This window comes from Martes martes (assembly GCF_963455335.1).
Source record: "Martes martes genome assembly, chromosome: 10".
In the NCBI taxonomy this organism is placed as follows: Eukaryota; Metazoa; Chordata; class Mammalia; order Carnivora; family Mustelidae; genus Martes; species Martes martes.
The window spans coordinates 112,465,217-112,489,231 of NC_137898.1; the positions used below are offsets into that span (position 1 = coordinate 112,465,217).

The 24,015-nt window shown below is 40.0% G+C and overlaps 1 protein-coding gene across 2 annotated transcripts in view; it reads right to left on the reverse strand.

The window, feature by feature from the left end:
• Positions 1-24,015, reverse strand: part of GRIA4 (glutamate ionotropic receptor AMPA type subunit 4) — a 376,802-nt gene that overhangs the window by 64,496 nt on the left and 288,291 nt on the right. For both annotated transcript variants that reach the window (XM_080817704.1, XM_080817705.1), the window contains exons 7-9: positions 7,287-7,445; positions 3,625-3,792; positions 2,336-2,440 (exon numbers count right to left, since the gene is read on the reverse strand). In XM_080817704.1, the coding sequence (XP_080673830.1) occupies positions 2,336-2,440; positions 3,625-3,792; positions 7,287-7,445 (432 nt within the window). The remainder of the gene's footprint in view (positions 1-2,335; positions 2,441-3,624; positions 3,793-7,286; positions 7,446-24,015) is intronic.

Genomic DNA, 24,015 nt, shown 5'->3' on the forward strand with positions numbered 1-24,015 from the left:
CTGTTACAAAAGTCAGACAATCTGATGGGCAGACTCTCTATTTTCAGAGACAGTTCTCTCGCCGGCAAGTGTTCAATTTACAAGAACGATTGCTCACTTTTCAGACACATTGCCGAGTTTCACCAGCAGCGCATTTCTCGCGGTAGCTCATTTTTAAGTTTAATATTCCTGACAGAATGCCCAAGTTGATCGTTGCCACAGAAAAACAAAGACAGATGAGTCTACACGGTTTTACACTTCGTATTTCTTGTAGGAGTCTTAGATGGGTGTCAGCCGAGTGCAAAGACCTTCCTCACTCCCCTCACTCACACTCTTTAACTTCCCCTCAAAAACCCTTAATTGTCCTGATCATCAGGCCACGGAAGGATCAGTGCTATAAACAACTCCCTTGATATGACCGTTTTTTACCACCGTTCTCCTTTTTACATTATTCTTTCTTTTACACAGAGGTCATTTTGCTTTTGGGACTTACAGTTTTATGAATTATGGGACGTTTTTTGCATTTCAGGAAGCTTCTGTTTCACTGGCCAATTTTGTGAAGTCCAGTGTGTGGCAGGATGGTCCTGGCTCCACCCGCCAGTCCGTGTTTTTAGGGGCCTGGGGAGTACTCACTCTATCTGCTCCAGAGTGGCCAGAAGGATTTTGCCCCAAATGGGCCTCCTTCTGTTCTGTTGCTGGCCGTGAGCGGACAGAGTGGGTAAAGTCGGTATAGATGTGGAACTCACTGCATTTCTTCTGGGAGCACATCTCATTGCCCTGCTGCGGGCAGGGTCTTTGGGGGAGACAGTCACCTCTCTCCTGAGCTCCCTGAGCTGCATCCCTGTATTAACTGGCAGACTAAGCTCAAGGAGATGTCACTGAGAGGCTGGAAAGCCAGGGATGGTTTTCATGGCAGCTCCGAATCTCTCCTCACACACCCAAAAGCACGTCCCATGACACACTGGAGCAAAACATAACTAGGAGAGCCTCTGACCTTTCCCATCTGTGACTTCAACTGTCCTGCCTCCCTGACTCGCTTCAAGTTCTTGCGCCTTCCAGCTTCCGTGTCTGCCTGCCCAAACACAAACATGCTGGCCAACGTTAAAGCCTACCTCCTCCATGCAGACTTCTTTGATTTGTTTTCCTCCAGCTGCAAGTAATCTCTTCCTCTTTAGAGTTTCCATACGCCTTCTCTTTTAACTGTCATGGAACTTAGATTCTACCCCACTGGCAAGTAAACTCCTTTACAGCAGGTTCTGCTCGGGTCGGAGGATGATGCAGAATCGTTCCGGGGACAGACACACCTGAATTAAAATCCTTGTTTTCTCATTTACAAGCCTTAGATGAGTAACTATAACCTGTCGGACTGTAATTTTCTCATTGGAAAAATGATACTCACACTACAGGTTTGTTGTGAGGATTAAATTACACCAAGTCTGGTGTTTGGGACACAGCAGACAATTCACAAATGTCACAGCTATCATTATTACATTATAGCAGAAAATCACATATGAGAAAGTTTTTTAAAACAGCCCAGTGTTTGGACAGATTTCTTAGAGAAGGTAACTTATCATGTTTTTCCTTGAGCATCCTATCTAATCCTACAGAAAAAGAATGTTAAATATTTCATATGCTAGGTATAAAATGTTGATGCCAGTTATGGGGTGGGATTGTATGGTTCCATTACATCAGGTGCTTTTTGGATGTTCGGAAGACCACGGATCTGCCTAGTCACGTCCTACCAGCAGAAGAGTGAACCTCCGAAATCCCGGTATCTGGCAGCTTCCCCATCCAACTTCCCCAATCCCTCAAGTAGAGTTTCCCAGGTGTTTCTCTCCCCCCACTAGGCAAGTGAGAATAATCTCATATTCCACCTGCTCTTTCTTTTGCTCACTGGCATGTGTATACTTGCTTATTTCAAGAACATTTAGTCAATTCTCAGTATGCTCACTCCTTAGAAGTAGCTTCCTTTCTTCTCTCTGATGATTTTATAAATAACTGTATGGAGGTGAGTAGGTCTCTTACCTGCAAGGTGTGCTTTCTTGCACAGTAAATTTTGTTTTCTGGGATCCTTTTTGCTAAGCCTTTTTTTTTTTTTTTTTTTTTTTTTTTTTTTTTTTTTAAGTATTGCTTCCACTTTGGATAAAGGATGCAAACAGTATATAAATTAGCTTTGCTTCGGCTTTGGCACATTATTACATACCAATTATATGACACAAGAACTTATTTCAGCATAGATTATAAAAAAACACAATTTGTTAAGTACTCACATTTAAAAAACAAATGCAGAATATCCAGCTACTTTTTACCTGTAAGCCTTTAAGTATGTCAAATGCAAACTAAGAAAATAGCTCACCTTCCTGGGCCCTGTGCTCTTCAGCTCAAACACATCCATTGTGTAATTGACCCTACGTCCATAGTGGTCAAATTGAACATTCCCTGTTAGTCCTTGAATGCGAACCTATAAATGAAAAATAAAACCCATACATATATTCATGGGCCATTTTGCTTTCAGAAATCTTAACTTCATCTGCTAGGCTTATAACAACACATTGAGTATGGAACTATAAACTATAAATAACTCACTAAAAAACCAAGGAGTAGTTGAGCTGCTGGGATATAAGCTTAAAGATGTAAATCAAAGGGATACAAGCAATTCTGCTCTATACTTGAAAGAGGAATATGTTTTGTTATGTGATAAAGAATACTTCCTCAATACTGAAGCGTTGCCTATAGGAAAGGAAATACGGTTCGTTCGTAGTTACTTTTTGGTTCTATTTATGTGTCCACATAATACATTAAATAGTCCTGCTAATCACACTAGATCATATTTCTCTTTGCTAATATTAAAATTAAGAAGTTCAAAATATAAACATATTAAAAAATTCGAGTTTACTTTATTCCAAATTTCCTTTTAATTCATTTTTACTTAGAATCTGAACATTCAGGATGTTTAAAATGTTAATATTAAAAATACACATATATTCCATTAATCATTTGAAAAATAGTGTTAGTGTAACCCAAACAAAGCAAAATAAACAAATTACTTAATCTAAGGTTACAAGGCAATTTATAGAGATCTACTGAGGTAGTCATTAGCAATGTTTAAAAAATATTTCTGGATCTTATACTTTCTGGCCCCAAGATAGGCTGTAATTCCCACAGCCCTCATAGTTACGTAGGCCTATGTGACTAAAATAAGTGAGTTGTAAATAGCTGTGATGAGTGCCACCACTGGGCCACAGCGTTTAATTGCCAATTTGAAACCTTCCATAACCTGATTTCCCTTTGTGGCACTGTGGATGGTAGCTGCTGTTAGCCTTGGTCCCTGAATAGCCCTCCAAATCTAATGTGTGTTTGAGTGAGAAACACTCTTATTCAAAGCCTTTGGGACTTGGGGTTGTCTATACTGGCGCGTAACCTAGTTCATCATATATATATAATATATGATATATATATTTAACATATATAAACAGTATTCTACTCAGTATTGTATTTAGAAATGTCTCAAAAATGCTAATGGCTTAACCTATTGGAATGGCAACTGTAGTATATATTTATTCCCCAATAAATTATTCCATTTTCTTGAATATGCCACTTAAACAGGACTACGATAAACTGTACTTAACCAAAATTGTGAGTTACCTGTTTGAGCGTCCTCTCCATGTCAATCCCCTGGCCCCAGGGAGCAGCAGGATTTGCCAGACAATCCCCAGCATTTCCTCTCCTTGAAATATCAATTTTCTGTCTTCTAAGACTGCGGAACGTTTCGGCCATCACAAGGACTCCATCATAAGTCAGAGCAGATGTGTACTAACAAAATGAAAGTAGTTATACTGGTGAATGGTGAAGTCTTATCAATCCAGAAATGGGGGGGGGGGGAGGAAGCTTGTGCTTATGACATTAAGCACCCTCTTGCCTGAAGGATAGTCAAATTACTGATAATTGACTCTAGCTTCAGGAATTTCTATTATCATTTTATTACACAAAGAATGTATACCAAATCGTACCCCTCTGATTTTTTTTTTTTTAAAGTAGGCACCATGTGCAGAGTGGAGCCCAATGTGGGGCTTAAACTCAGGAGCCTGAGACCCTGATTGAGATGTGAGCTGAGATCAAGACGGGGATTTGAAAAGGAGAAAACACACTCTTCAGAAATTCTAGTACAGTTTTCCATCAGCTGAGAAAAGCAAGGCCTCTTTCTGTCGTGTGTGAATAGGAGAAGAGAAGTCTAAGTGGCTAAGTGCATGATGCCTCCAGCTGCCTTGTGGTCACATGCTGTGGCTGAGTCCCGGAAGGGCAGGGATGCCTCTTCTGAAATGCCAAGCAAGGCTCCTGGAGATTCAGTATGTATTTACTGACTTGAAGTGTGTATGCCAGTTTGGTTTCTCAGAAGAATGTGGGAATGTTGACCGCTTCTTAGATCTAAGATGCCAGAAATAACACCTACTGATTTAACACCAGTCACTGCAGTCCACAGGAAAGAGCATCACTCTGCCCACACCTGTTGTGAGTGTGTGCAGCAGTGCTGAGTCATTCCCCCACATTTCCACTGTAACCCAGGGCCAAAGTGGAGAAGTGCAGTACATGCCATGTGCTTTCCGACAACTCCCCCTCACTTCTCTGGGAGAAAAGACAAAGCCAGTGGCAAAAAATTATTCAGCCTAGGAAAGGCACTACTCAGAGGAAAAAGAGAAGAAAATGTAACTTGTATAAACTGAAAATTTCATAAAAGGACCAGGGAATATGTGCATAGTTTGACTACGGGACTTCCTGAACACATGGAAAAGAGGGCACAATTTTCTGAAGCATGGCAGAGCATCGACTGCTAATCATGACCAAAACCTCGCGCGATCTGTTTTAGGAAACCCATATGGTCAGTTCTCGGGGAGGAACACATTCTAAGCCTGTGCCAAAGGTAGCTCTGTGCTGTGGAATATGGAGGATGGTCTCCTTGCTTTGGGCCTTGCAAGAGAAAAACAACTGTTTGAAATTCAACTGCAGGAAGCAAACTTAGGCCATAGGATCAGTAGACACACCAGCTGGCATCCTGTGGAAGAGAGGCTGAAATGTGGATGAGATAAAGAAGATAAATCCTAACAAAGAACCTTTCAGTGGTAGAGAACCTAGTTAAAAAGCTTCATCGAGGGGCGCCTGGGTGGCTCAGTGGGTTAAAGCCTCTGCCTTCGGCTCGGGTCATGATCCCAGGGTCCTGGGATCGAGCCCCGCATCGGGCTCTCTGCTCGGCGGGGAGCCTGCTTCCTCCTCTCTCTCTCTCTGCCTGCCTCTCTGCCTACTTGTGATCTCTGTCTGTCAAATAAATAAATAAAATCTTAAAAAAAAAAAAGCTTCATCGAAACATGTATGTGAGACATGTAAATTAACAGCCTTGCAATACATTCTTCAAAGACGTGACCAAAGAGACTTATGGACAGACTTACACCCTCACCACTGGGATGGGGAGGCTGAAGGCAATGAAGGTGTTTAAAGTGCAAAGCCAAACAGGAACATATGTCCTCCCCTGCATGGACCAAGCACATCTTTGAGTAGAAAAAGCCACAAATTGTTTTGTTTTGTTTTCTAAAGTAAGAAAGTAAAAACAAGAAATAAAGGAGAACTACTAAAGACGTAAAGGGCATGAGAAGAATGCACTTGCTACTATTTTAGGATCAAGAAAGGAAAAAAGAGAAAAACACTGTCGCTTTTTTTTTTACTAGGGAGGAAAACGCTGGGAAGAGACAGCACCAAAAAGCAAATGTACCTGCTCTGTTTTAAGAAGTCCATCCACTTGTGTGAAACACGTGAACTAGAAAAAAGGACTGATATCATACAGAGTGGGGCAGAGAAAAGCAGACAGCTGGCTAGAGCAGCAAAGGCCTCTGAGAGGTCACAGAGCTGAGACATGAAAGAGGCAGTAGTTTAAACAGGTCTTACCTTTTCAAGGGATTTAATTCCCTTTCTCATGTCTTACTGAGTTAAAGTCCAAGAACTCATATTTATGGGTGCACAATTCTGGATGGCATCTAGAACATTCTTATTGAATAAATGCTTCATTTTAGGGCAGGGTAAAACCAAGGTCTTAGCCAAGAATTATTTCCTGCTTCAACCAGTGAGTTCAATGGTGAAGTGAGCTCTGTTTACCAAGGTTTGTAGATAACAAGATGGAGTCGGCAGAATCATAGCGCAGCACCAGGAGTCCTCGCTTTGAGAAGAAAGAAATCCATGAATTCTAACTCTGCCACTCATAGTCTTAGAGGAATGTATACATTTTTCAGATACGGGGCACAAAACAGAGCAAAACCAAACCAAACCAAAGCAGAGAACACTATTTCCTGTGGTGGTTGCAAGAATGAAATAGCAAAGGGCGCCTGGGTGGCTCAGTGGGTTAAAGCCTCTGCCTTCGGCTCAGGTCATGATCTCAGGGTCCTCGGATCGAGCCCCGCATCGGGCTCTCTGCTCGGCGGGGAGCCTGCTCCCCCCATCTCTCTGCCTGCCTCTCTGCCTACTTGTGATCTCTCTCACTCTGTCAAATAAATAAATAAAATCTTTAAAAAAAATAAAAATAATAAAAGAATGAAATAGCATATGGTATCCGTGAGTGCTCTGCAAAGTGTGCCGGACGCGGCTGGGAATGCAAGGACAAGAAGGAGTGTCCCAGATCACACTGCTCCGCAGGACTTCGGAGAAGGGGAACAAGAAGTACACAAAAAAATTACGTTAAATATTACGGAGATTACACAGCTGATATCTTCTGGAAATCTAAGGAAAGGCTTCGTAGAGAAAGTAGTGTTTGAGATAAACGCTCAGGAAGCGGTTGGATCTGACAGACGGAAATGGAGTGGAGGGCAGTGGAGGTCGAAGCAAGAGCACAGGGACTGGGAAGGAGTGGAAATGTAGGGCAGTTCAGTTTGGCTCACCAGAAAGGGGGCAGAAAGACATCTGACTGGAAAGACTGGCTAGGCCTATCTTGTGGTATACCTTTATTCCGGAAGATTGCTTTTGCTTTAGGCAGGGAGTCACGAGAAATCAGAAATCATGTTTTACATCTTTGATGAAACACCAAAAAAATCAAGTACAATTAAAGGAAGTGCATTTGCTCCTCCTCATTCATGGATCCCACATTTGTACATTTGACTACTTGCTAAAATTAGTTTATGACCCCCAAATCCACTGTCCCGGTCAGTCATTTGCAGATGCGGGTAGAGTGCTGAAAAATTTGAGTCACAGGATACACACACAATCTAGCCACAATCAAGCAAGGTGGCCCTCTGCCTTCTTGCTTTGGCTCTCCTGCTGTAAACACATACCTTTGGAGGAGTCTCAGATCCTGGATACTCTCTCTGGTCTAGTTTCTTCCAACGATCCATTAGTTTGGTTACCATAGGTGTGTTAAAATCGACCAACTGGAATCCTGTAACATTGGCTCCACCGTGTATAAATCTCTCAAGAGAAATATCCTTGAAACCCTGTAAGAAATCAACATGAGTTTGTTTGGTTCATTATATGTTACAGCTCTTCAACGGTAACATAAGTTAATAACCAACATTAGGTAAGTTAATAACCAACATGTGTATCTATCTAGATTTCTGATAAAGCAATGGCTGGAAACAGGTGGAGGATTCAATTATGCCTAATTTAGCTGTTAAATTCTGTCATCCAAAATCTAATACATGAGAAGAGGATAAAAATATTTTCAGTTCAATTCCATTTAACAAGTATTTCTTGAATGCCTCTGAATGCCTTTTATGAAGCATGGAGGCAGATATAGGAGATGAAAATGATACCATCAAAAAGTCTGGTTGAGGGCTTAACTGCCCTCTGATATAGGTATGCAGAAATGTGTCTTACGTGAAGAAAATATCAAGGTATTATGATAGTTTTAGTCTGTGATGGGTAGCACCTTTTTAGAGGGGTTCAGTCTAACTACACTGTGGTCTAAAAGCAGACGGAGCCAAGAATTTGAGCCAGGGAGAGTTAAAAACTTTGATTATATGAGTCACTACAACGCTCAAAGTCCTGGGACATGGTAATGGAAGAGAAGAAAGCAAGACAAGCCATTCGTGGACTTCCGTGTGGTGGGAAACAAGATGGCGTTCACCAGGTGGGCTTGAGGCAAGGGTGTTCTCTCTAGGTCCACAGGCAGTTACATGAGTTTCAAAAATATTGGAAAGTTGTTTATTTTCCCCTTCCTCCTTCCCTATTTTTTAATACCTGGCCTATTTTTTTTTTTTCTGCTAAGTATTTAAGGTGCCTCACAAAAATAAACATTCAATACAGAATCTAAAACAAATGGGCAATTATAGGAGGGAAAAAAACCTATTAGGTAACTGAATTAATAAAATCAAAGCTATTGGGTCAGAGAATGTAACCCCCTACAACACAAACATGTGTGCACACATGGCCATGAGTTTCTAGCATCTGTATTTGCTTTTTTTTTCTCTTAGTATTTAGTAAAGATTTTTACAATTTTAAGCATATATATATATATATATTTTTTTTTTTTTGAGAGAGAGAGAACAAGTGGGGTGGGGGCAGACTCCCACGAAGCAGGGAGCCCCGTGACTTGGGGCTCCATCCCAAGACCCTGATCCCAGGACCCCAGGATCATGACCTGAGCTAAAGACTGACGCTTCACTGACTGAGCCACCCAGGCACCCCAAGTTTTTTTTATTAATGTGAATTTGATTCAATTGTGTTAGTGAACTAAGGCAAAGTGTTCTGCTTTCTGTTTTTTTGGCAAAAGTGAACTATGCAGCAGTGACACTGCAGTTAGCACAGGGATGGGCGCAACCGTCAGGGAGAAGACCAGGACCTGGTGCTGCCTCTCTCTCATTTCGGAAATGTCTATGTTTTGTTACCAACCAAGCAGGTTCTGTATGCACACTGCTGTCTAGGAAGAAACAGACCAGTCTACTGACAAGTAAGCAAAGTTGCTACAAGAAGCCCCAGGGATGTGTACTTATAGCTAATACTGAGGGGGGCTGCTTATGTGCTGGGCACTTGACACAGATGATCTAGTTTGGTTCTCCTAACAAGACAATGAGATTCATCCTATTATTAGACTTATCTTACAAATAAGGTAACCAGGGCTCAGCTGATTACAGAAAAACTAGTGAAGATCATGCATCAAACACATAGTAGAGCCAAGATGACTCTAGCCTTGGCCTTCTTTGCCCTGTGCTTCTGTGGATTCTTACCCAAGTATGTGTGTTTTTAATTGTGGTATTTATCAACAACGGCCCTAGGAGAGACTGGGTGATACTGTCAGAAACTATCCACGCCCTGAATCCACCTCTGGAACTTCCCGGCCTCGGGGTTCCCATGTGCAAAATGAGGATGACAATGCTAAAGTCGCTGGCATATCTGGTTTGAATTCAGTAAATGATAGTCGTTATTAATTAATTCCCTCGACAGATATTTATCTCCTGCCCATTATGTGCCAGCTAATTTGACAGCTCATCAGTAACATTCTCATTTCACTGGAAGAGAAACTAGACACCAGAAAGCAAATCTGTGCTTTTGAAATGGGAAAAGTACTGTCCATCAATCTCTAGCTAGTAAAATGTCAGCTGAACATTTGTTTGCTTCTCTTAGAAGACAGGGCAGACCCATGGGCAGGGAAAAAATAAATAAATAAAATCCCAGTTTTCTAAAAGCCACAGCATTCAACTATTCATTAGTTGCTAACTGATGACATTATTAGTTTCTTTCGGTGTGGCTGAAACAGAAGACGTGCCATGCTTTCTTCCAGCACCTCCCACAGCTGCAAGGCACACAGGCAAGGGTGAAGCCTTCGGAAAAACCGTCTGATGTCAAGTCTCACTGATACCTAACAGTCCACATTTCTCTGATGCCATCCTGCTAGGCTGAAGGTGAAGGAAAAAAATATCACCACATCGGATTTTAAGCTTCTTTCAGTTCTGACCTCAACGAGTGGTGGGTGGCTCGGTTAATTTTAGCTACATCTGTTTGAGTACAAGCAGTATTTTTCCTTTCATACACTTTCAAATAGCTTTCTGTAGAAAAGTGATATGATCTAGGCTGTGAAGTCATTTTCTTGCAAACAGTTACCTTGGTGCCTATTGAGACTTCAGTTCCGACCCAGAGAGTACTGTGGAATGATGGTTCTAGAAGACACTGTTGTAAAATTGTAATTCTACAGTGTGTGTGTTTGTGTGTGTGAAATCAGTCATTGTAACTAAGTAAACGGTATATATAGTCTCTTTCTATAATATACCGACATCCTAAGGAAAGATTAACTTTCAACTTGGTTTTCCTTTTAACTCCTCCTGACAGTTCATACATCTGCTAGGGGTAAAGAAGCCACAGGAAATCAGGAAGTAAATGGCAGGACTTCAGATATCCCTCTGACTACTGATATCCATCACATCACAGGTGCTTAAAAAATGCTTGCCCTTTAGGGTGTGACTAATTCTGATGACATTTCTGTTGTTTTTTATTTCAGACTCAAAGGATGATGAAATCATATTGAGATAGAAGGGCTGCCAAGTAGAATGGGAGAGGTTTCCTTTTAACATCTTTTAAAAACCAGGTTGTTAAGTAATTGACAAAGTATCCATTTTTGGTGACCAAGTCTATAGATGGTACAGTAAGACGTGCTCAATGCAGAAAAGTTAAAAATACAGTAAGCACAAGGAAAAAGGTAAAACAAAGTCTTCAAGTTCATGGAATCTTGAGTGGGGTCCTTGCCCCTGAGTAAAAACGTGCTAGTCTGTAAATATGGGGAACTGAGTCCTAGTTCCCATTCTGACATCAACCGGACGCCTACATGTGGACAAGTCACTTTACTTTCTGTATCTTAACTTCCTTACCTTCCAAACAAGGCATGGATGGTGTGTGCCTGTGTGCTTCTGTGTGGTGAGGTGAGGGACAGGTAAGCAAGAGCTGTGGTTAATCTTTAATGATATACTCTGATCATTCCATAATTTTATACTACTTCATGAATGAGCCAGGTGTTTTCCTAAATGTGAACGGAATATATTTTTTAAAAAATTAGAAATCTAAATGAGAGCAAGATTTTAAGAATTTGCCTCGCAGGTGCAACAATGTCAACAGTTTCTTGTTGCTCTGGGGCCGTATTTAAATACTCTGACTACGGGAGGATGGGAGAAGAAAGCTCTGAATACAGATACAGAGAATGTCTGTAAGGCCGGATCTGCCTCAAGGGGGGGTACAGGAGATATTCGAATGCATGTTCACTTTGTGGCTCAATCAGGTATTTACTAATTTTGATTTTATTTATTGATTTATTTATTCTTTGCAATCAGACAGGGCAGAGTTTCATTCCTGCTTTGGAGACTGAGGATCTGTGTGATCTTGGGCAAATTACCCTGAACCCCACTTTGCAGTCTATAGAATAAATATCTATGTTGAGGGTTAGTTGGAACAATTACAGCAACAAAATAAACACAAGCTGGGTGCTGGAGGATAGGCAGTTGCCTGCTTCAACAAAGAGGGAGGGAGGGTAAGGGCACTTTTTAGGAGGTCAGATTCGACATTGTTTCTTCCCCTAAAGAACTTGCCATGTGCTAGTGATGTCTTATTTGCAGCTGGGTGACAGGATGATGGACAATACTTGGTACAGAGGAGGGGTAAAATAATGATTTTATGGATGAAAAAAATAATTGCATTCTATATTATTGGTACCTGCGGTGACTTGTGAGCCCAGAAGAGCCACTATCCGATTAAGTGCATATGGACAGCTTTCTGGAAGAAGGGACTGTGTGTCAGGATTGTGTGTCAGGACTAAGGACTGCCTCCCAGGGAGACAAAGCTAAACCTGTGAACGTAAAGGAGGTATCAGGTGTCTGGGAACCAGTCTGGTTTTGGGAAGGGGCATGTGCGGGGTGGAGTGGGAGAGAGGGTCTGGGGTCAGGAGGGAGAAAACTGGAAGGGTTTTGTGCCTTAGCAAGGACAGTGTCACTACTCCACCCTTAAGGCCCTTGGCGGTGCAGTGTGCTGGTCTGGTAGGAGGTGGTGACAAATGGGCAATGGCGGTGTGTCCTTTTGAGAACCACGGGCAGTTTTTTTTTTTTTTTTAATTAAAGATTATTTATTTATTTATTTATTTGATAGAGATCACAAGTAGGCAGAGAGGCAGGCAGAGAGAGAGAGAGAGAGAGAGGAGGAAGCAGGCTCCCCGCAGAGCAGAGAGCCCGATGTGGGACTCGATCCCAGGACCCTGAGATTGTGACCTGAGCTGAAGGCAGAGGCTTAACCCACTGAGCCACCCAGGCGCCCCACAGGCAGTTTTAAGGAGAGAGGAGAGGACAGGCATCCGCAGGGAGAGTTGGAGGGATCTCAGGGTCTTTCCCTTTCACAGAGCTCCAAATCCTTTTACTGCATTTGCAGCTGGGAGCTAAAGAATAATTTAAGCTGGGAAATGGTATGATCATTCCTGTCTTAAACAACAACAACAACAACAACGAAACAGCAACAAATCCGGGAGCAAAGTAAACAAAGAACTGGAAAAGAGAAAGTTGATGGGTAAAGACAGGATGTATTTTTCTTACTTAAATTTCTGAAAAACAGACTATAGCGAACCAAATAAAGTTTTCCTGCTTCTAAGTATCTTGGCAATTTCTAGAACAGAATTTAATCTAATGAGATACCACATGCTTCCACCAGTACCTCTAGATGACAGGCATGTACAAGTACAACTTTCCCACATACAAACCGAAAACAGGACAGAGAAAAGAAAGAGCTTTCCTTTCTTACAAATTTTACTCATCCTTAAGATGCCATTGTTAATGACAATGGCAGTGATATCACAGAAAAATTTCAAGAATCTGGGAGGGGCATGTCCCTGCACTTGCGTATCAAGCACAGCTCATGCTATCTGGATGGCCTCAAGTCCCTGTGGGTCGTCCTGGACCCCCAGCAAGGTCAAGTTTGAGTCATGAAGTAAAGGGATCCTTGTTTCTTGTGGCTCCTGTCTGGGGAGGTGAGGTCCCAGCACACTGCAGGAGCAGCAAAGGGAACGAGTGGGACACGGAAAACATCAATCTATCCCCGTTTCATCAACATAGAAAGATGCATGAGATTGAATCATAGTTAAATTTAACTTATGGATAATGAAAACACAGTTCTGAGTGGTGATGATGAGCTTTCACAACCCATTTGCATCCTTACTCATAATGAAATGGAATATTATTTTATTTAAATATGTGGAATCTGCCTTTGATATTTCAAGCAAAGGATTTAATGGCCATTAAGAAGTCAATATCCGGGACATTACTTGTTTTGTTTCTTGGTTTAGAGGATTATCATTTGAAAAGAATCCCCCAAAAATATCCATAATGAAATTCGGGTTCCTGTGGAAATAAACCTGCTTAAATAAGGGAGTTCCTTGACTCTGGCAAAAATGCATGCCTGTAAATTCATGATATATTTTAGGCAGCACAACTGATGTCTAATATCTGCCTTGCTTCATTCTCCTCTTTTTGGCAAATACAAGTTGGCCTTTATACCTTCTGCTTTTTCAATGTTTTGACTACAGAATATTTTCTAGCGTCTGGAATACTTGTAGCCACCAGTAACCAGTAAGAATTTTTATTTTATTTGTTTGCTTATTTATTTAAAGATTTTATTTATTTATTTGACAGAGAGATAGTGAGAGAGGGAACACAAGAAGCGGGAGAAGGAGCAGCAGACTCCCTGCTGAGTAGGGAGCCTGTCACGGGGCTCCACCCAGGACCCTGAGATTATGACCTGAGCCAAAGGCAGACACTTAATGACTGAACCACTCAGGTGCCCCAAGAATTGTTATTTTAGAAATCAGTTCTTGCTACTACTGTTAAATCAGTCTTTTCTTCAGTTTTACTGAGGTTTAACTGACAAGTACACTTGTAACGTATCTGAAGTGTACAACCCGTTGATTTGACACACGTACACCTTGTGAAAGCGTTCCCACCATCGATTTAATTAACACATCTGTCACCTCACCTGTTTACCTCTATTTTTTTCTCTTTTCGAGAGAACCCTTAAGTTCTATTCTCTTGGCAAATTCCAATTACAAAACACAGTATTATAAGCTACGGCCACCCTGTTACATCTTTGATTCCAAGACCATATTTAGCTCATAACTGAAAGTTTGTACCCTTTTACCAACTTCCTCCTATGTTTCCCACCCTCCAGCTCCTGGCTAGAACACTGTATTCTCCAGGAGTTAATCTATGAGTTAGATTTCTTTAAAACATTCCCAATACAGGTGAGGTCATGCTGTGTTTGTCTTACTCTGTCTTTTTTTTACTTAGCATTATGCCATCCTGGTTCATCCATGTTATCAGAAATGGTGAAGTTTCTTTTTTAATGGCTGATGTATATTTATATACATATTATCCATTCATCTGTTGATGGACACCTAGACTGTTTCTGTACTTTGGCTACTGTGAATAATGCTACAATGAACACAGGGGTATAGATATCTTTCTGATACAAGTATCTTTCCTTCGGATATATACGTAGAAGTTGGGATTGCTATTTTTAATTTTGTGAAGGATCTCCATATTGTTTTCCATAAGAGCTGTATCAGTTCCCATTTCCACCAACAGCGTAAAGGGATTCCCATTTTTGTACACCCTTACCAGCATTTGGTTCTTTCTTTTAGAAAATAGTTATGCTAACAGGTGTGAGCTAATATCTCATTGTAGCTTTGATTAGCATTTCCCTCATGATTAGTGATGCTGAGCACCTTTTCATGTACTGCTGGCCATCTGTGTATCTTTTTTGTTAAAACAGTCCTTTGCCCATTTTTATTCTTTATTTCGTAAAAAGATTTCACTTATTTGAGAGAGAGCGAGAGCATGCAGAAACCAGAGGGAGAAGCAGACTCCCCATTGAGCAGGGAGCCTGATGTAGGGTTTCATCCCAGGACCCCGAGATTTTGACCTGAGCTGAAGGCAAATGCCTAACCAACTGAGCCACTCGGGTGCCCCCCCCCCCCCCCCCCCCGCTTTGCCCATTCTTTCATTGAGGTATTTGTTGTTGTTGTTCTTTTGATATTGAGTTGTAAAAATTCTTTGTGTATTTTAGATATTAACCCCTTATTAGACATGTGGTTTGCAGGTATTTTCTCCCATTCTGTAAGTTGCCTTTTCATCTTGTTGATGGCGTCCTTTGCTAGGTAGAAGCTTTTTAGTTTGTCGTGGTCCACTTGTTTATTTTTGCTTTTTGTTCCTGTGCTTTTGGAGTCTAATCCAAAAAAGCATTGCTAAGATCGATGTCAAAGGGATTATTTCTGAGGCTTTTTTCTAAGAGTTTTACAATTTCACGTCTCATGTTGAAGAATTTAAGCCATGTTTGAATTAATTTTTGTGCATGGTGTAAGATAAGGCTCAGTCTGCATGTAAATACTTAGTTTTCCCAATAGCATTTACTGAAGAGACTCTCCTTTTCCCATAGTATACTCTTGGCTTCTCTGAGGAAAGTTAATTGACCATGTATGCCAGGGTGTATCCCTGGGCTCTATATTCTGTTCCACTGATCTGTGTTGGTCTGCTTTTATTCCAAAATCATGCTGTTTTGATTATCATAGCTTGGTAATGTCGTTTGAATCAGGAGGTGATGCCTCCAGCTTTGTAGATGGCTTTACCCATTCCAGGTCTTTTGTGGCTCCATACAGATTTTAGGATTATTTTTTCTATCTCTGTGGAATATGCTCCTTTAATCTTGACAGGGGTTGCATTCAATCTGTAGACTGCTTTGGGGAGTATGGGAATTTTAACAATATTAATATTTCCATTCTATGAACACACAATATATTTTTGTTTATCTGTGTCTTTTTTCATCTGTGTCTTAGCGTTTTCACTGTATAGATCTTTCACCTCCTTGATTAAATTCATTCCTAAATATTTATATAAAGTTTTTGATGCTTTTGTAAACAAGACTGTTTCCTTAATTTCTCTGAGAGTTTGTTGTTACTGTATAGAAACACAGCTGAGTTTTATTTATTGATTTTGTATTCTACAACTTTAATGAAGTTATTTATTCTATTAGATTTGTGGTGGACTCATTAAGGCTTTCTATATATAATATTTTATCATCTAACATTTTATGTCTTCCTTTCCAATTTGGATGTCTTTTACTTCTTTTCTTGCTTAATTGCTCTGGCTGGGACATACGGTACTACACTGAAAAACAGTGGTGAGAATGGACATCCTTGTCTTGTTCCTGACCTTAGAGGAGAAGCTTTTATAGCTTTTCAACATTGGGTATGGTATTAGATGTGGGCTTGACATACATGGCTTTTGTTATGTTGAGGTATGTTCCTCCTAGACCCAGTTTTTATCATGAGATGATGTTGAACTTTGTCAAATGCATTTCCTACATCCAATGAGATGACCATGTGGTTTTTATTCTTTTGTTAATGTGGTATATCACGGTGACTGAGTTGGGGACTTTGAGCCATCTTTGCATCTCTGGGATAAATCACTCTTGATATTGGTATGATCTCTTTAATATACTATTGAATTTGATCTGCTAATAATTTGTTGATAACTTATGCATCTACATTCATCAGGAATATAAGGCTTTAATTAGGTAATTTTGGTAGTGTCCTTGTCTGACTTTGGTTATCAATGTAACACTGGCTTTTTAAAATGATTTTGGAAGTGTTCCTTCCCCTTCTATTTGTTGGAATAATTTCAAAAGGATTGGTATTAATTCTTCTTTTAGTGTCCGGTAGAATTTGCCCAAGAAGCCATCTGGTCCTAGACTTTTTTGGTGGGAGTGCTTTGATTATTGATTTGAACTCCTTACTTGTTAGTTGGTCTTCCTTTTTCATCATAATGCATGCAGAGTAGGTTGTGTACTTGGAATTTATTTGGTTCTTCTAGTGTTCTAATGTGTTGGTGTATAATTGCTTATAGCACTTTCTAACAATCCTTTGTATTCGTATCATGTGAGTTGTAATGTATCTCCTTACATTTTTAATTTAAGTGTTCTTTTTTTTTCTTAGTCTACCTAAAGATTGGTCAATTTTATCTTTTCATAAAACCACTTCTCAGTTTCATTAATCTATTGTCTTTTTGGTCTCTATTTCGTTTATATTCACTCTGACCTTTGTTTTTTTTTCTTTCTTCTACTAACTTTGAGCTTAGTTTGTTCTACTTTTTCTAGTTCCTTGAGGTATAAATTTAGTTTATTTGATTTCTCTTTTTTCTTAATATAGGCATTTATCACTGTAAACGTCCTTCTCAGACCTGCTTTTGCTCCATTTCACATGTTCTAGTATGTTACGTTTCCATTTTCACTTGTCTCAAGGTACTTTTCTATTTCTTCTTTAATTTCTTATTTAAGCCTCTGGTTGTACAGAAGCATTTGTTTAGTCTCCATATATTTGCAGATTTCTGAATATTCTTCTGGTAATTGATTTCTAGCTTCATATCCATATGGTTAGAAAGGAAGCAGGATCTTAAATTGATGAAGACTTGTTTTATGGCCTAACACAGCATCTATCCTGTAGGATGTTCCATATATGCTCGAAAAAAAAAATGCATTTTTTTTCCTGTTACATGAAATACTCTGTAGCTGTCTGTTAGGCCCATGTGGTCCAACAGACAGTTTAAATCCATGTCTCCTTGTTGAATATTCTGAGTCAAGGATCTAGCCATTATTGAAAATGGGGTATTGAACAAAAAAGCCAGTCAAGAAATGGGCGTAAGACATGAACAGACATTTCTCTAAAGACAGACAAATGGCCAACAGACACATGAAAAAATGCTCAACATCACTCATCATCAGGGAAATGCAAATCAAAACCACAATGAGATACCACCTGACACCTGTCAGAAGGGCTAAAATTAAACAACAGATGTTGGTGAGGATGCAGAGAAAGGGGAACCTCTTATAGTGTTAGTGGAAATGCCAATTGGTGCAGCCACTCTAGAAAACAGTATGGAGGATCCTCAAAAAGCAAAAAATAGAACTACCCTATGACTCAGCAATAGAACTATTAGGAATTTGTCCAAAGAATACAAAAATAGTGATTCAAAGGAACACATGCACCCCAATGTTTATAGCAGCAATATCCACAGTAGCCAAACTATAGAAAGAGCCCAGATGTGCATTGACAGATGAATGGATAAAGTAAATGTGGGGTGTGTGTGTTTGTGTGTATACATAAGTATACACACGCACCCCTATATATAAATATAGAAATGGAATATTACCCAGCAATAAAAAAGAATGAAATCTTGCCATTTGTAAGGACGTGGATGGAACCAGAGTATATTACGCTAAGTTAAGTCAGTCAGTCAGAGAAAGACAAATATTGTATGATTTCACTTGTGTGTGGAATTTAAGACACAAAACAGATGATCATAGGGGAATGGAAGGAAAAATAAGATAAGATAAAACAGAGGGGCAAACCATAAGAGACTCTTAACTACAGGGAATAAACTGAGGGTTGCTGGAAGGGAAGTAGGTGGGGGAATGGAGTAACTGGGTAAGAGGCATTAAGGAGGGCACTTGATGTAATGAGCACTGGGTGTTATACACAATTGATAAATCTCTAAAGCCTACCCTGAGACTAATAATACACTGTATGTTAACTAACTTGAATTTAATTTTAAAAAAAGAAGAAAATGGGGGCACCTGGGTGGCTCAGTGGGTTAAGCCTCTGCCTTCAGCTCAGGTCATGATCTCAGGGTCCTGGGATCGAGTCCCACATCAGGCTTTCTGCTCAGTGGAGAGCCTGCTTCCTCCTCTCTCTCTGCCTGCCTCTCTGCCTACTTGTGATCTCTCTCTGTCAAATAAATAAATAAAATCTTAAAAAAAAAAAAAAAGAAGAAAATGGCGTGTTGAAACTCCCTACTATTTCTGCGTTGCTGTCTATTTCTGTTTTCAGATTTGTTGATATTTTCTTTATTATATATTTAGGTGTTCTGCTGTTGAGTGCAAAAGTATTTACAAATGTTGTATTTTATTGATGAATTAACTCCTTTATCATTAAAAATGATATTCTTCAGCTTTTGTTATAGTTTCTGGCTTCAAGTCAATTTGTCTGATATAACCATAACTACTCCTTCTTTCTTCAGTTTCCATTTGCATGGTCTTTCTTCCCTTCTTTCACTTTCAGTCTGATTGTATACTTAAAGCAGAAATGAGTCTCTGTAGGCAGAAGAGAGTTAGGTCTTTTCTTTTTTTTCTCTTTTTTTTTTTGTCTCTTTCTTTCCTTCTGTTTTAAATTCATTCAGCCATTCTATGTCTTCTGATTGGAGAATATAGTCCATTTACATTTAAACAGCTGTTGGTAGGAATAGATTTTCTTAAATTTAATTTTATTTTATTTTCAGTGTCCCAAAATTCATTGTTTATGCACCACACCCAGTGCTCCATGCAATTCGTGCCCTCCTTAATACCCACCACCTGGCTCACCCATCCCCCAACTCCCCATCCTGCCAAAACCCTCAGTTTGTTTCTCAGAGTCCACAGTCTCTCATGGTTCATCTCCCCCTCCGATTTTCCCAACTCACTTCTCCTCTCCATCTCCCCATGTCCTCCATGTTATTCCTTATGCTTCACAAGTAAGTGAACCATATGAAAACTGACTCTCTCTGCTTGACTTATTTCACTCAGCATGATCTCTTCCAGTCCTGTCCATGTTGATACAAAAGTGGGTATTCATCCTTTCCGATGGAAGCATCATACTCCATTGTATATAGGGACTATACCTTCTTTATCCATTCGTCTGTTGAAGGGCATCTTGGCTCTTTCCACAGGTTGGTGATTGTGCTGATTGCTGCTATGAACATTGGGGTACATACATATGGGGTACACTTCTGTTCAGTGCCTCTGTATCTTTGGGGTAAATACCCAATAGTGCAATTGCAGGGTCATAGGGTAGCTCTATTTTTAATTTCTTTTTTTTATTTTTATTTTTAATTTCTTAAGTAATCTCCACACTGTTTTCCAAAGTGGCTGCACCAACTTGCATTCATTCAGCAAGAGTGTAAGAGGGTTTCCCTTTCTCCACATCCTCTCCAACACTTGTTTCTTGTCTTGTTGATTTTGGCCATTCTAACTGGTGTAAGGTGGTATCCCAATGTGGTTTTGATTTCAATCTCCCTGACGGCTAATGATGATGAACGTCTGTTACCTATTTTTATGTCTTCTTTGGAGAAGTGTCTGTTCATGTCTTCTGCCCATTTTTTGATGTGATTATCTGTTTGGTGTGTGCTGAGTTTGAGTTCTTTATAGATCTTAGATATCAGCCCTTTGTCTGTAGTGTCACTTGCGAATATCTTCTCCCATTCCGTGGGTGGCCTCTTTGTTTCGCTGACTCTTTCCTTTGCTGTGCAGAAGCTTTGGATCTTGATGAAGTCCCAAAAGTTCATTTTCACTTTTGTTTCCTTTGCCTTTGGAGACATGTCTTGAAAGAAGTTGCTGTGGCCAATGTCGAGGAGGTTACTGCCCATGTTCTCCTCTAGGATTTTGATAGATTCCTGCCTCATGTTGAGGTCTTTTATCCATTTCGAGTTTATCTTTGTGTATGGTATAAGAGAATGGTTGAGTTTCATTCTTCTATACATAGCTGTCCAATTTTCCCAGCACCATTTATTGAAGAGACTGTCTTTCTTCCACTGGATATTTTTTCCTGCTTTGTCAAAGATTATTTGACCATAGCGTTGAGGGTCCATATCTGGGCTCTCTACTCTGTTCCACTGGTCTATGTGTCTGCTTTTGTACCAATACTGAGATGCCTTGGTGATCACAACTTTGCAGTAAAGCTTGAAATCAGACAATGTGATGCCCCCAGTTTTTTTCTTTTTCAACATTTCCTTAGCAATTCGGGGTCTCTTCTGGTTCCATACAAAATTTTAGGATTGTTTGTTCCAGCTCTTTGAAAAATGCTGGTGGAATTTTGATCGGGATGGCACTGAAAGTATAGATTACTCTAGGCAGTATAGACATTTTAACAATATTTATTCTTTCCAATGTTTATTCTATCCAATCCATGAGCATGGAATGCTTTTCCATCTTTCTTTGTCTTCTTCAATTTCATTCATGAATGTTCTGTAGTTCAAATACAGATCCTTTACCTCTTTGGTTAGGTTTATTCCTAGATACCTTATGGTTCTTGGTGCTATAGTAAATGGAATTGATTCTCTAATTTCCTTTTCTGTATTTTCATTGTTAGTGTATAAGAAAGCAACTGATTTCTGTACATTGATTTTGTATTCTGCCACATTATAGAATTGCTGTATGAGTTCTAGTAGTTTGGGGGTGGAGTCTTTTGGATTTTCCATATAAAATATCATGTCATCTGTGGAGAGAGAGAGTTTGGCTTCTTTGCCAATTTGAATACCTTTTATTTCTTTTTGTTGTCTGATTGCTATTGCTGGGACTTCTAGTTTTATGTTGAACAGTGATGAAAATGGACATCCTTGGTGTGTTCCTGATCTCCAAGGGGAAGCTGTCAGCTTTTCCCCATTGAGGATGATATTCGCTGTGGGTTTTCCATAGATAGATTTTATGAAGTTCAGGAATGTTCCTTCTGTCCCTATACATTGAAAGGTTTTAATCAGGAACGGATGCTGTATCTTGTCAAATGCTTTTTCTGCATCAATTCAGAGAACCATGTGGTTCTTCTTTCTTATTTATTTGTCCTATCACATTGATTGATTTGCAAATGTTGAGCCACTCTTGCATCCCACGGATAAATCCCACCTGGCCATGGTGGATAATCTTTTTAATGTACTGTTGGATCCTGTTAGTTGGGATCTTGTTGAGAATCTTGGGATCCATATTCATCAGGGATATTGGTCTGAAATTCTCCCTTCTGGTGGGGTCTTTGCCTGGTTTGGGGATCAGGGTAATACTGGCTTCATAAAAAGAGTCTAGAAGTTTTCCTTCTGTTTCTACTTTTTGAAATAGCGTCAGGAGAATAGGTATTATTTCTTCTTTGAATGCTTGCTAGAATTCTCCAAGGAATCCATCAGGTCCTGGGCTCTTGTTTTTTTGGGAGGTTTTTGATCACTGCTTCAATCTCCTTACTAGATACTGGTCTATTCGGGTTATCAATTTCTTCCTGATTCAGTTTTGGAAGTTTATAGGTTTCTAGGAATGCATCCATTTTGTCTAGGTTGCTTAACTTATTGGCATGTAACTGTTGATAATAATTTCTGATGATTGTTTCCTTGGTGTTAGTCATGATCTCTCCCTTTTCATTCATAATTTTATTAATTTGGGTCCTCTCTCTTTTCTTTTGGATTAGTTTGGCCAATGGTTTATCGATCTTATTGATTCTTCCAAAAAACCAGCTTCTAGTGTCAGTGATGTGTTCTACTGTATCTCTAGTTTCTATCTCATTGACCTCTGCTCTAATCTTGATTATTTCCCTTCTTGTGTGTGGGGTTGGCTTAATTTGTTGTTGATTCTCCAGTTCTTTAAGGTGTAAAGAGAGCTGGTGTATTCTGGATTTTTCAATTTTTTTGAGGGAGGCTTGTATTTGTATTTTGAGGGAGGCTATGTATTTCCCCCCATAGGTTTTGGACTGAAGTGTCTTCACTCATTCATTTCCATTAATTGTTTAAGTTCTTCTTTGATTTCCTGGTTGATCCAAACATTCTTAAGCACGGTGGTCTTTAGCTTCCAAGTGTTTAAATTCCTTCCAAACTTCTTCTTGTGACTGAGTTCCAGTTTCAAAGCATTGTGGTCTGAGAATAGGCAGGGAATAATCTCAATCTTTTGGTATTGGTTGGGCCCTGATTTGTGACCTACTATGTGGTCTATTCTGGAGAAATATCCATGTGTGCTCAAGAAGAGTAAGTATTCTGTTGTTTTAGGTGGCTATGTTCTGTGTATATCTATGAGGTCCATCTGGTCCAATGTGTCATTCAATGCTCTTGTTTCTTTATTGATTTTCTGCTTGGATGATATATTACTGAGAGCACTGTGTTAAGATCCCCTATTTTTTTTTAAAGATTTTATTTATGTATTTGACAGGCAGAGATCACAAGTAGGCAGAGAGAGAGAGAGGTGGAAGCAGGCTCCCTGCTGAGCAGAGAGCCCAAATGCGGGGCTCGATCCCAGGACCCTGGGATCATGACCTGAGCCAAAAGCAGAGGCTTTAACCCACTGAGCCACCCAGGTGCCCTAAGATCCCCTACTATTAATGTATTCATATCAATATGACTCTTTATCTTGATTAACAGTTGTAGTTGGCTGCTCCCATATTGGGGGCATAAATATTTACAATTATTAGATCTGCTTGGTGGATAGAGCCTTTACGAATGATGTAGTGTCCTTCTTTATCTGACGACAGTCTTCTCCACGAAGCATGAATGCTTCTCCATTCCTTCACTTTCAGTCTGGATGTATCCTAACGTTCCAAATGGGTCTCTTGTAAACAACTTAAGGATGGGTCCTGTCATTTCATCCAATCTGCAATTCTGTGCCGTTTTATGGGAGTGTGTAGGCTGTTCACGTTGAGAGTGATTATTGAAAGATACGTTTTTATTGACATCATGTTGCCTATGAAGTCCTTGTTTCTATAGATTGTTTCTGTAATTTTCTGTTCTATGACACTCTTGGGTTCTTTCTTCCTTTATAGAAACCCCCTTAGTATTTCTTGTAGTGCCAGCTTGGTGGTCACATACTCTTTTAAACCTTGCCAGTCTTGGAAGCTCTTTATTTCTCCATGCATTCTGAATGTCAGCCTTGCTGGAGAAAGTATTCTTGGCTGCATGTTCTTCTCATTTAGTGCCCTGAATATGTCTTGCCAGCCCTTTCTGACTTGCCAGGTTTCTGTGGACAGGTCTGATGTTATTCTGATGGACCTTCCTCTGTACATAAGGAATATCTTCCCTCTAGTTGCTCTCAAAAGCTCTTGTCTAAAATTATGATTTGTCAGTCTCACAATCAAGTGCCTCGAGGTCTTTCTAGATTCGTTGATCTTGGGGGATGTTCCTTCTACCTCTAGGACACGAATGCTGGTTCCATTCCCCAGATTGGGAAAATTTTCATCGAGAATTTGTTCAACTGTATCTTCTAATCTTCCTTCTTTCTCCTCCC